The sequence below is a fragment of the Schistocerca piceifrons genome, chromosome 1 (genome assembly GCF_021461385.2).
Source record: "Schistocerca piceifrons isolate TAMUIC-IGC-003096 chromosome 1, iqSchPice1.1, whole genome shotgun sequence".
In the NCBI taxonomy this organism is placed as follows: Eukaryota; Metazoa; Arthropoda; class Insecta; order Orthoptera; family Acrididae; genus Schistocerca; species Schistocerca piceifrons.
Window position 1 is genome coordinate 861,431,760 of NC_060138.1, and position 13,523 is coordinate 861,445,282.

Here is a 13,523-nt window from a genome sequence, read left to right on the forward strand (position 1 = left end):
CACCCAACATCAGAGTGCCGCGAGGCCCCCACCTGCCCGCACTGTAGGCAAGCCCACTTTTTACGGCAGTGCCCCAATCTCCAGTCCCCCCCCTCCTGTAATACCTGTAACCTCCCTCATCCCACCTACTCCCAGAAGTGTAAGGCCCGACCCCCTCCTACCACTCCTGAACTCACCGTTCCTGTACGCCCTCTGGACGCCCCCACCCCTCCCGGCAACTCCCTTTGCCCACCCCCTACCACTGAGGACATCATCCGATTCCTCACCATTGTCCTGCAGAATGTACATCCTTTTCAGCGCCCACACACCCTCCAACAGATCTCCCTCGCTGCCCGATCGGTTTTCCACCTCAAAATGTACGCCACCTACTCCAACAACCAGTCCCATTTCACCTTCTCCCGTCTTGACACCCTCGTTTAAATCCCTGTCATGGCGCGACAGCAACGTATCCTTTTCAACAACATACGCTCCCTTCTCGCCAACAAAAACCTCTTCCTGCACACCCTTGCCACCCACCGCGTGGATGCCTTCCTCCTCAATGAAACCTTCCTGCAACCCCACCACACAGTCCACACTTCGCCCTACCTCCTCCACCGCTCCGATAATCCCCTCCCGATTGCGCGTGGCGGAGTTACCATTGGGCACCACCGCCAGATCCCCGTTCGGCTCCAACCTCTCCTTCCCGACCCCACCGAACACCTGATCCTTAGTGTCTACTTCCCCGGCCTTACCATTACCTGCGCCACCATCTATGTTCGCCCCAACGCTCCTCTTCCCTTCGACTTCCTCTCCCACATTGACTGTACCTTCTCCTCCTATGTGATCGCCGCCGACCTCAACATCCATAGTCGTTCCGCCGCCCAGTTACGGCGGTGGCATCGGTTCCTCTCCTCCCTTCAAGGCGACCTCATTCCTATCCCACAGCACACCTGTCCCGAATCCAACTCCACTCCTGATGTTATCCTATCCTCCCCCAACCTCCTTGGCCGCATAACTGTGGATGTCCTGGAGCCTATTGGTAGCGACCATCTCCCTGTCCTCCTCACCATTTCGGACGGTCGTCGCCCTCGCCCCGACCCTCGTACTGATCCTCCCCCTAAGTATGTCCACGACTATTCCCGAGCCGACTGGAATGCCTACCGGGATACCCTTTCCACCCAGGTCGATAGCCACCCTCTCACCTACCACCACCCTGACGATGTCACCCATGCCGCCTCCTTTCTCCAGCAGACCTTGTCTGAGGCCGTGGAGGCCCACGTTCCTACTGTCGCCATCCACCCACACCGTCCTATCTTACCCCCACAGGCCGTTCTCCTCCTCTGTGAATCCCGTCGTCTCTACCGTGCCTTCCTCCGCACGCGTGACCCGGACACACTACGACGCCACCGGCAACTCCAGCAACACGTTCGTAATTTGCTCGCGGCTAAGAAACGCCGGGACTGGCGACAGACATGCACCCGTTTAAATGCAACCCTACCAATCAACTCGTCCAAGTTCTGGTCGGCCTTCCGTCGCCTTACCGGAACTAAACCCTCCCCCTACTATCCTCTTCTCCACGATGATCACACCTTCCCTGACACCCTTAGTAAGGCCAATCACTTTGCCTCCTACCTCTCCGATGTTTTCTCCATGACCGCCGATCCCCAGTTCGATTACTCCCTCTTCCCGGATATCCGCGATCGAACTGACACCTCTGTCCCTCCCCTCGCTCCTGGTTTCCAGTACTTGGACAACATTACACACACGGAACTCAATGCCCCTATCACTACACAGGATCTCATTGATACACTCCGCACAAAACGCAACACCGCTCCTGGTCACGATCGTGCCACCTACCGTCACCTTCGTGAAGCTCCTGTCTCTTTCCTCTCCACCCTGGCCAGGCTCTACAATGTAGTCCTGTCCACCGGTTACTACCCCGACCTGTGGAAAACCTCCCGTATCCTCATGTTCCTTAAACCTGGCAAACCGCCGTCCGCCGTCTCCTCCTACCGTCCCATCAGCCTTACCTTGGTCTTCAGCAAGGTCCTGGAATCTATCCTCACCCGCCGCATCCACCAGCATCTCCGCCAGCACCGCCTCCTTCCCGTCACCCAGTGTGGCTTTCGGCCATCCTTCTCTTCCGACGATCTTCTCCTTCACCTCACTCATCTCCTTTCCGAACAGCTTAATTCCCGTCGCTCCGCAATCTTCCTCTCCCTTGACCTCGAACGCGCTTATGACCGCGTCTGGCATTCCGGTCTCCTCTTCAAGCTCCAAACCTTTGCCCTTCCCATTAACTACGTCCGTCTGATCGGTTCCTTTCTCTCCCGCCGTCCTTCCTATGTCACCATCCATAACACAGATTCCTACACCTTTTTCCCCTCCGCCGGTGTGCCCCAAGGCTCCGTCCTCTCCCCCCTTCTGTACCTTTTGTACACGGCAGACATGCCGCCGCCGTCGCCCCCCGTCCACCTCCTCCAGTTTGCCGATGACACCGCCTTCCTCGCCCTTGCCCCCACCCTGCAACGCTCCCAACGCCTTCTCCAATCCCATCTTGACCGGTTCACCGCTTGGTGCAACCAGTGGTTGCTCAAGGTCAATGCCTCCAAAACCCAGGCGATCATTGTAGGCAAAACCACCCCTTCCTTCCGCCTCCTTGATTTCTATCTCACCATCTATGGCCGTCCTATCGCCCTCACTCCCACCCTTAAGTACCTTGGCATCACCCTCGACCGTCGCCTCTCCTGGACTCCCCATCTCCAGACGATCCAAGCCAAGGCACGTTCCCGACTCTGTCTCCTCAAGCTCCTTTCCGGCCGCACGTGGGGTCTGGACCCCTCCACAATCCTCACAACCTATAAATCCCTCATCCGCCCTATCCTTTGTTACGCCCATCCAGCCTGGATCTCCGCCCCCCCTACCTTCTATAAATCCCTCCAAATCCTTGAACGCCATGCTCTCCGCCTTGCCTATCGCATCCGTCTCCCCTCCCCCACGCGGATCCTGTATGCTCTCATCCCCTTCCCCCACCTCCTCCTTTTCCTTGAAAGGATACGGATCCTGTACACCTCCCGTAAACTTGATCCTCCTCACCCGCTTGTGTCCCCGATCCTCTCCCACCCCCGCCCGCTGCCGCACCTGTATTCCCACGTCCCACCTGGTCTCCATCTCTCCACCCTCCTTACCCTCTCCCAAGGTGGCTTCCGCCAGCTCCCCCTCCCTGATGATGTCCTCCTCCCCTGCATCTACCCCTCCTATCAACTTTGATCCTCCCCCCCCACCTCCTGTGTCCTTTCCTTCAGGCACCATCCCTCCCCCCTTTCCCTTCCCTTCTCTTTCCTTTCCCCCCTCCCTCCTACCCTCTCCTCCGGGCTTCCCTCCCCCTTCCTCCCTCCCCCTCTCTCCTTTGCCCATGGCATCTCTGCTCTCCCCTCTCCCATTTCCCCTTCCTCATCCTCCATCTCCTCTCTTGGCAGGTCCCCGGACTCGTACACGCTGAGTGGACATTCGTGCGCCGGAGATCATCGCCATCAGTGTCTCGTGAGTGCCGTCATGTTTAGTGTTCAGTGTTCCCGTCATACTCCATCGTTCACCTGTGCCATCGCCATCTTCAGTGTTAGTGCGTCGTGACAACAGTTTGTAGTGAATTATCGTCGAGTGTGAACGGCTCCGTGTTTGTCTTTATGTGTCTACTGTTTTATTACCCACTGTTATGTCACATTTGCGTATTCTTTCTGTTCTTTCTTTATCTCCTCTACGGCTGAAGAGCGGCGTACCATGCTGCTGACAGCCTGCCTGTTTGTACGGGTTTGAAAATAACAATAAAGAAAAAAAAAACTCGGCAAACTTCAGTCTGTCAGTCTCCGTGAGTCTGGTGAGTTGGTCAGTCGGGTCAGTGTGGGGCAGTCAGTGTCTGTCTGTCGTCCGGAGTGTTAGTATGTGTTAGGTCGCCAGTCTGCTCGAGTTTGTTCAGGCAATGGTCATTGGCGGTTGGATCGATCGGTTGGTCGGTCGCGCACTGGGACATAATATGCCCGTCTTGAGCGTCGGCGCATATGAGGTCGCCACGTCAGTCCAGTGGGCCGCGGCGTATAGCGAGGGGTAGTGACTTCGCGGCCGACATGAGAGCAACAGGAGTCAACCCACGACATCGGTCTGGCAGGCGCAAGCTGGGACGCCATGAGACGGGAGATCGGCGCGCCTTCCTGCGTCCGTTGCAGCGGCTGGCAGCGGACGGTTCGGGAGAGCGTTTTGAGGGGCTGCACCAGGTCTTCGTCAGACATCGCAGTTTATTAAAAGTTAAGTGATTCGTGATATGTTGTTTCATTTACTGGTTAAATTCTACTTGTGTTCTTGGTCAGTCTCTCGTTACCAGCTTGCTCGTCTGTCTGTCGTCCGCATTTGCTAGGCAGTTAGTGTCTGTCTGTCTGTCGGTCTGCCGTACGTTAATAGCTGCCTCTGTCATGTTTGTCGGATTCGGTGTTAACGAATTTATTGCTTACGGTGTAAAGGCCGAATTCCTGAAATATGTTTTTATCTTGCCTATCATCTTGCGAGGTGGTATGTGTAATGTAGAGACTGTTGGTACATTTTACGTAAAACTGCATTTCATGGATTTTGTTTAAATGGTCATTTTAGTATATAACGTTGTCACCCTTCCACCGTAAGAGTTCTTTTAAGAACAATTTTTAATGTTAGTGTTTTGTACCACCTCCATCCATCTTATGGGGTGCATAGTTTATGTGTTTGTGTGAGTTGTTAAAATTTTTAGTTTAAAGTAATGTGATGTGTTGCAGATTTGCACCAGTGTAGTCTTTCACAGGTTGTTGTGAGTGGTCATGACTACGGCAGTGTTAAAAGGGAGCGGCAAGGTTCTCAGCCCGAAAGCTCATACTATAAAATAAAAAAATTGTTATTTCTACCTCTGAATAAATTGTAACTTGATATTTACAGGGCGCTTTCTGATTATAATTTTAAATCTGTTTTTTTAAAAAAAGGGCTTTTAGGAATAAAATTTCCATTTATTGAAAAAAAAATTGTTTCATCAGTTACCCGTTGGTAACTATTTCCACGCTCACATAGTGTGGTTAAATGTGTTAATGTTCTTGGTGAATCGCTAGTAAATAAAGTAAATTCTTAAGAAAAGATTTTAAAAGTAAATTCACGGTTCAAGTGTGTAGAAGGTAGAGAGCTCACTCCAGGTTTCGTGTGATTTTCAAATGAGACAACAGAGGGACTGACAACATTTGTGTGTAAGCGACAAGACGAGTGCCAGAGCGACCCGGGACGCACCTGCAGCTCCTGCTGGATGTCCCAGACGGGCCCGCGCAGCGCGCGCAGGGCGGCCGCGGCCTCGTCGAGGCGGCCCTTGGCCACCAGGAAGCCGGGGGACTCCGGGAAGAGCAGCGGCAGCAGCAGCGCGGGCGCTGTGAGCGCGGCGCCGAACGCCGCCAGCAGCTGCCAGCCCAGGAACGCGCCCGCCAGGTAGCTGGCCAGGATGCCCACGTTGAACATCAGCACCGGCACGCAGCCCAGCGCCCCGCGCCGCTCCGCGCTCGCCGCCTCGCTCACGTACACCTGACAAGGCACACCAGGTACGGCTATACACTCAGTAGCAAAACCTTCTGGGAGTTGCTATTACCTACTCGTCCCTGTACTCTGGAACAAACGTTATCAAGATAAAAACACATGAAATAGCTATTCCACTGGTGTGTGTAGCATCTTTTGATGTAGCTGTTGTACCGGGTTTTCAAAAAGTCAGTATAAATTTGAAAACTGAATAAATCGCGGAATAATGTAGATAGAGAGGTACAAATTGACACACATGCTTGGAATGACATGGGGTTTTATTAGAACCAAACAAATACAAAAGTTCAAACAATGTCCGACAGATGGCTCTTCATTTGATCAGAATAGCAATAATTAGCATAACAAAGTAAGACAAATCAAAGACGATGTTCTTTACAGGAAATGCTCAATATGTCCACCATCATTCCTCAACAACAGCTGTAGTCAAGGAATAATGTTGTGAACAGCACTGTGAAGCATGTCCGGAGTTATGGTGGGGCATTTGCGTCGGATGTTGTCTTTCAGCATCGCTAGAGATGTCGGTCGATCACGATACACTTGCGACTTCAGGTAACCCCAAAGCCAATAATCACACGGACTGAGGTCTGGGGACCTGGGACGCCAAGCATGACGAAAGTGGCGGTTGACACACGATCATCACCAAACGACGCGCGCAAGAGATCTTTCACGCGCCATCTGTCGGACATTTTGTAAACTATGTTTCTTTTGTTCTAATAAAACCCCATGTCATTCCAAGCATGTGTGTCAATTTTCACCTCTTTATCTACATTATTCTGTAGTTTATTAAGTTTTCAAATTTATACTGACTTTTTGATCACCACCAGGTACTTAGCCATATTTTTCTGCATCCCTTTCACACGGCATCTTTCCAGACAGACTAACGTATACTACAGTTAAACTCCTCTTTAAAAAAGGTAGTAGGATAGATATTAATAACTATTGATCTGTTTTTCAAACGTTTTTTGAAGAGGTAATGTATTTAACAGTGATTGAGCTTACCTGCTGATATTAGAGACTGATACAGCCACTGATTTCAGAAGGGCCTCTCCACGGAGCATGCCATCTACTAGTCACTGACCATGTAGTAAAATATCCGAATGACAATATTTCATCAGTCAGGAGTTTTTGTGATGTATCTAAGGTATTTGAATGTAAAAATCACATTCTTAATGGCTTTAACTGTTAGATAGGGGAGGTCCATGTTAGCTATCCTATGCAGCTCTCATGATAAATGTTCTTCTGAGTGAGGACGAATTATTACTGCCACGCCACAGGGTTCAGTTTTGGGGCAAACACTATTCTTGCTATCACAGGATCATTCAGCTGCCCCTACCAATGGCGTTTTATGCAACCGGCATTGCGTCTGTATCAGGAACAATATCCAGCCACGCTGCAGCTCCATAATCGATATAAGTTCCATTTCAGAACTTTGGACGACTGTTAGCAAATGGAAACATACTGTAAAAGAGCTCAAGTTAGGATTGGGCATCAATTACACGGTATTTTTGGACCAAGATAGACCTTACTTCTGCCATACTTATCCAAGCGTCTTCAGTCTTTCTTTGTGTATTTACGGTTTAGTCATACAGGTTTTTTTCATGTCTGTGTAAGTTTATTCCGTTTATAATACTTAATCATTCGTAAGTCAGAAATGTTGCATTGTAAAGTGTGTTTCACCATTGGAAACAACGAAATTAATAGGAGCTATCAAAAAGGGAAACGTGGAAGTAATAACATTTAGGTATATAACCAAACGAGGATATTAATATATGACATGCTGTGTTAATGTGCTAAAGTAGTTTCATATACAAAATTTTTACAATAGGGCTAAGAAGTCTTCGGATACTTTACTAGTTATTCGATGACATTTTGACAATGTGCTTCATATCTACAGAACGAAATGATCAACAATACTGTTCTGTAGAGGTAGCTGAATCACCATGTATAAATGACCTTTCATCTTTTACTGATATTTCGGAAAGAGTTCTTTTTGCTGATTATGACACTATCATAATAAAGTCCAAAACAGCTGCGGTAATAGAAGGAGCAATAAATGAAGTATTGATTGGTTCTCCATAAACGAACTATCACTAAACTTAGAAAAAAACACTCCTTATTCAATTCTGTACAAGGCAAGATATATCATCATCAAAGACAATTCCACACAGTGTAAATGAAATATTTAAAACTGATTGGTAAAACTTTAATCAGTGCATACTCATCATAACTTGATGTAGAAATAAAATATTTCAGGTTCTCTCAAACTCCTCAGTCACTAACATTTTCTCTGCACACAGTTTCTGATTTTGGCGATGAAGGCATTAGCAAATTAGCTTATTTCAAGTACCTCCATTCACTGATCTCATCTGAAATAATTTTCTGCGGCAATTCCACATATAGACACAAAGTATCCATTGTACATAAACAAGTTATACGGATAATGTCTGGTGCCCATACTCGGACTTAGTCTAGCCAACTGTTTTAAAGGCATTTAGCTTATTAACAACAGAATAAATTTACTGTCTTATGAAGTTCGCTTTGAAGAATCATGGCAATATTCTTAAATATACTACTAGTAACAGAAATAACCTCCACTATCGATAACTCAACTTCATTCTTGCACAAAAAGGAAAGTATGCAGCCATAAATGTATGTAATCATCTCATTTGTAAATTAAAGCTGCTGACAAGTAAAAGAAGTTTTAAGAACATATCATTTCTGCTTGACAACACGTTCTATTCCGTAGGTGAATTTCTGAGCAGATAATGTGTATGTGGTTGGGTTATATTTAGCATGTTTTGTATTAAGGTTTTTCAAAAACTCAATAATGTATATGGTCAGGATGTAGCCATGTTTTCACAGAGAAGATGCATCTTAATTCTAAACCTACTGACACATTCCACTTATTGGATCGTTCTTTTACATATGATCCACGGACGATGCAGAAAACTAAACTAAACTTAGTAATTTAGGTTCTAATTCGACAGGTATGAGTTGGGAAACTGTCAAAAATAGGGGTTTGTTTGGTTAAAGAGGTATTTGGACCTGTGTCCTTGTTAGTCATGTTGACTATCATACCGCATAAATCATAAAGCAGAGGTAAAGCCTTTCTCCTGCACCATTAAACTCGTGTATCAGGAAAGCTTTGAAGTAAATGAAGGAAAGGTTCAGCGGAATAAATAATGACTAACTGAAACCCTCAGCTGCCGAGAGGTGTTGTTGATATACCTCGATGTGGACAGTTGAAAATGTGTGCCCCGACCAGGACTCGAACCCGGGATCTCCTGCTTACATGGCAGACGCTCTATCCATCTGAGCCACCGAGGACACAGATCAATAGCGCGACTGCAGGGACTTATCCCTTGCACGCTTCCCGTGAGACTCACATCCCGGGTTCGAGTCCCAGTCGGGACACACATTTTCAACTGTCCACATCGAGGTATATTAAAAACACCTCTCGGGAGCTGAGGGTTTCAGTTAGTCATCATTTATTCCAAGGAAAAGCTGCACGGTCAACAACAGTAATCTGTTCTTTCGAGAACAGCTACTGTCTTCATATGTATAGAAAGGTTCAGGACTGGCAGTTATATTCAGAGTGAAAGGTTTTCAATGATAAAGTTCCTTGATGAGATTCGTAGCAGAAGTGAAAGAGAAGTACAGGACCTGTTCAGTAACATGGACAGTCTACTGAGCACAGAATACAGATCGAGAGTAAATGAAAGAAAGATGAGAGTTTTAAGGAGCAACAGAAAATGGATTAGCGACAAACCGGAGATCAAATTTGCAGATCACGTAGAAGACGAAGTAAAGCAATTCCATTAACTCGGAAGCATCCTTAATTTCTGGAAGAAATTTCTGAGCATGTTTGCCCGGAGTACGCTTTGTATGAAAATGGGTCGTGGACGTTTGGAAAACAGGGGCTGAAGATGTGACTTTACAGAGGGATGTTGAAAGTTAGATGGACTTATAAGATAAGAAATGAAGAGATTGCCCTCAGGATCAGTGAGAAAGGAAGTATATAGGAAATTCTAAGTAGAACCAGGGACAGCAGCACAGGGCATGTATTAAGACATCAGGAAATGAGTTCTGTTGTACTTGTGAGAGCCTCAGAAGGGAGAATTATAGGGGAACACAGACATTGGAATCTACGTGGTGTATATTAATTAACAGCTGAAGCAGACTCGTAGGAGAGTATATGATGAAACCAAAATGGTTTCAATAAACATGGGTCTTATCTGGAATGTAAACTTTTCGGTTAGGTCCTCAAATAATTGGGCTCAAATTTCACTTATGGCCTACCTTAACATGAAATACAACACTGCTCCACTGTGTTACAAGTTCCGATTTACTGCAAACTCGAATCTGTTAGAGGAAGTGTACCAGGTGTCGTCCTAGTACATGCATGCAATATAGCACTCGTCTGTGCAGTGAACTGCTAATCCTGTCCTCCATATAAACCTGTAAATCTTGAGAAGACTGTCCAATTCGCTGCTGCAGTTCAACTGTTTCAGTGTGCCTGCTAAACCTTTAACTTTTGAGATGATCCAAGCAGAAAAATCTGGATGATCGAGGTCATGTAATCGTGGATGCAAAGATACAGGCACTGCAAGACCAATCCGTCTTGGACCATGTTAGTTCGTTAGATATCTTAAATCAGCAAAAAATGTGCCGTGATCTCGACGTGCATATTCCAGGACTCGAAAAAATGGGCCATGAATCAAACCTGAGCTGAGTTAAATTAGGACTTAATCGAAAGTACATTTGTAGTAGCTGGGTCAGTACTTTACACTGAAGTCACTTACCTCACAATTGGTCCATGTTTACTGGAACGTTTCTGCTTCTATTATAGTACGCTCTAACATGCATAAGTCTCCGGTTTTAATTTTGAAGCAAGTTATATACGAGGGTCACTCTAAAAGAAATGCACAGTATTTTTTTAAAAATCCGTCTTGTATTCTACATGTTTGAAAGTTTTACAGTGTGTAGATACATCCTTTAGGAACAATATTTTCATTTTTCCACATAATTTCCATCCCTCCCAACTGCCTTACGCCATCGTGGAACCAGCGCCTGTATACCCACACTGTAAATTCTGGACCAACCTGTTGGAGCCACTGTTTGGCAGCGTGAAAAAGGGAGTCATCATCTTCAAACCTTGTTCCACGAAGAGAGTCTTTCAGTTTCCCAAAGAGATGATAGTCACAGGGAGCCAGATCAGGACTGTAAGAGGCATGTTTCAGTGTTGTCCATCTGAGTTTTGTGATCGCTTCCACGGTTTTTTGATTGACATGTGGCCGTGCATTCTCGTGCAACAGCAAAACATCCTGCTTTTGCCGATGTGGTCGAACACGACTCAGTCGAACTCGAAGTTTCTTCAGTGTCATCACATATGCATCAGAATTTATGGTGGTTCCACTTGGCATGATGTCCACAAGCAAGAGTCCTTCGGAGTCGAATAACACCGTAGCCATAACTTTTCCAGCAGAAGGTGCGGTTTTGAATTTTTTTTTCTTGAGTGAATTTGCGTGATGCTGCTCCATTGATTCTCTCTTCGTCTCTGGTGAAAAATGATGGAGCCATGTTTCATCACCTGTCACAATTCTTCCAAGAAATTCATCTCCACCATTCTCGTACTGTTCCAAAAGTTCTCTGCATACCGTTTTTCTTGTTTCTTTGTGAGCCACTGTCAACATGCTGAGAACCCACCTGGCACAAACCTTTTTTAACAACACTTTCGGTATTCTGCAAATACTTCCTTCCCCTATCCCAACGTAGCGTGACAATTCGTTCACTGTGATGCGTCTGTCAGCAGTCACCAATTCGTTAACTCTCTACACATTGTCTGGAGTGTGTGCAGTACGAGGCCTGCCGCTGCGAGGACAATCCTCAATATTGCCGTGCTCGCTTCAATCGCGTAACCTGCTTGCTCACCGACTAACTGTACTGCGATCGACAGCAGCATCTCCATACACCTTATTCAACCACTTGTGGATGTTTCCCGCTGTCTCGTTTTCACAGCACAGGAATTCTATGACAGCACGTTGCTTCTGACGAACGTCAAGTGTAGCAGCCATCTTGAAGACATGCAGTGACGGCGCCACTCACGGGAACAGGTTGAACTAAGTTTGAAAACAGGCGGGAAGCATGTATCTACACACTGTAAAACTTTCACACATGCAGAATGAAAACTGTATTTGTACAAAAATAGTGAGCATTTCCTTCGGAGTGACCCTCGTACAATAAATAATCGATGTCGCCGTGCGTAGGTGCTACTGAGAGATGAGCGGAGAGGAGAGTGACCGACCTGCGCGGCGTCGGTGATGACTCCGAGGCAGACGCCCATGATGACGTGCGCGACGTAGAGGTGTGAGACGGCGGTGGCGGCGACGACGAGCAGCCAGGCGAGCGCGAGCGGCGCGGCGGCGGCCCAGAGCGCGGCGCGGCGGCCCACGGCGATGCACGGCCCGGCCAGCGCGCCGCCCGCCAGCGCGCCCAGCATCGCCAAGCTCGCCACCCACGAGCCCTGCTCGTCGCTCACCTGCAGCCCGGAGCCCGCCGCCTGCAGCGACGGCAGCGCCGGCGTCACGTAGCCCAGGCTCGCGCCCGACGCCAGCGCCACCCAGCACGCCAGCAGCGCCGCCACCAGCTGGCGGGAAAACACGGCATTACTGTGCGGCGAGGGTACGAGTCCAGTGACGAGGGTTGCATACACTAGCAATCGAGGGGACGCTGTTAGCCGCAGTTCTCACTGAGGCAATACGATAAGTGATTCGATAAGCCATGCGACTTACGATACGACTCAGAAACGACCCACATCAGTGAGCACTTAGAAACGTAGTGGAAGTGCAACTGGTTGGTTGGTTGGTTTGAGGATTAAAGGGACCAAACTAGTGCAACTGGTACAGACTGAGATGACAGCGAAGCGACAATTACACGATTCTCTGTCGTATCACCCGGCACTAGGCGGAGTTCCAGTTTCTCCAGGCGACTGTATCGTACGATACACGGGAAGCAAATTTCGACACATTTAATGTGCCTAATAGGTGCCTATAGGTGAGGTGATGCTACATCTGCTTCTATAGTTACACTATTGGCCATTAAAATTGCCACACCACGAAGATGTGCTACAGACGCGAAACTTAATCGACAGGAAGAAGATGCTGTGATATGCAAACGATTAGCTTTTCAGAGCATTCACACCAGGTTGGCGCCGGTGGCGACACCTACAACGTGCTGACATGAGGAAAGTTTCCAACCGATTTCTCATACACAAACAGCAGTTGACCGGCGTTGCCTGGTGAAACGTTGCTGTCATGCCTCGTGTAAGGAGGAGAAATGCGTACCATCACGTTTAGACTTTGATAAAGGTCGGATTGTAGCCTATCACGATTGCAGTTTATCATATCGCAACATTGCTGCTCGCGTTGGTCGAGATCCAATGACTGTTAGCAGAATACGGAATAGGTGGGTTCAGGAGGGTAATACAGAAAACCGCGCTGGATCCCAACGGCCTCGTATCAGTAGCAGTGGAGATGACAGGCATCTTATCCGCATGGCTGTAACGGATCGTGCAGCCACGTCTCGATCCCTGAGTCAACAGATGGGGACGTTTGCAAGACGACAACCATCTGCACGAACAGTTCGACGAAGTTTGCAGCAACATGGACTATCAGCTCGGAGACCACGGCTGCGGTTACCCTTGATGCTGCATCACAGACAGGAAAGCCTGCGATGGTGTACTCAACGACGAACCTGGGTGTACGAATGGCAAAACGTAATTTTTTCGGATGAATCCAGGTTCTGTTTACAGCATCATGATGGCCGCATCCGTGTTTGGGAACATCGCGGTGATCGCACATTGGAAGCGTGTATTCGTGGTATCGTGTTGAAGCTGCATGGGCACCTGTACCTGTACACGCCAGCCAAGCTCTGTTTGACTCAATGCCCAGGCG

General features: G+C 48.0%; 1 protein-coding gene across 1 annotated transcript in view; it reads right to left on the bottom strand.

The window, feature by feature from the left end:
* LOC124791989 (facilitated trehalose transporter Tret1-2 homolog) overlaps positions 1 to 13,523 on the bottom strand; it is a 336,711-nt gene that overhangs the window by 27,181 nt on the left and 296,007 nt on the right. The window contains exons 3-4 of the mRNA XM_047257902.1: positions 11,876 to 12,217; positions 5,275 to 5,559 (exon numbers count right to left, since the gene is read on the bottom strand). Coding sequence (XP_047113858.1) covers positions 5,275 to 5,559; positions 11,876 to 12,217 — 627 coding nt within the window. The remainder of the gene's footprint in view (positions 1 to 5,274; positions 5,560 to 11,875; positions 12,218 to 13,523) is intronic.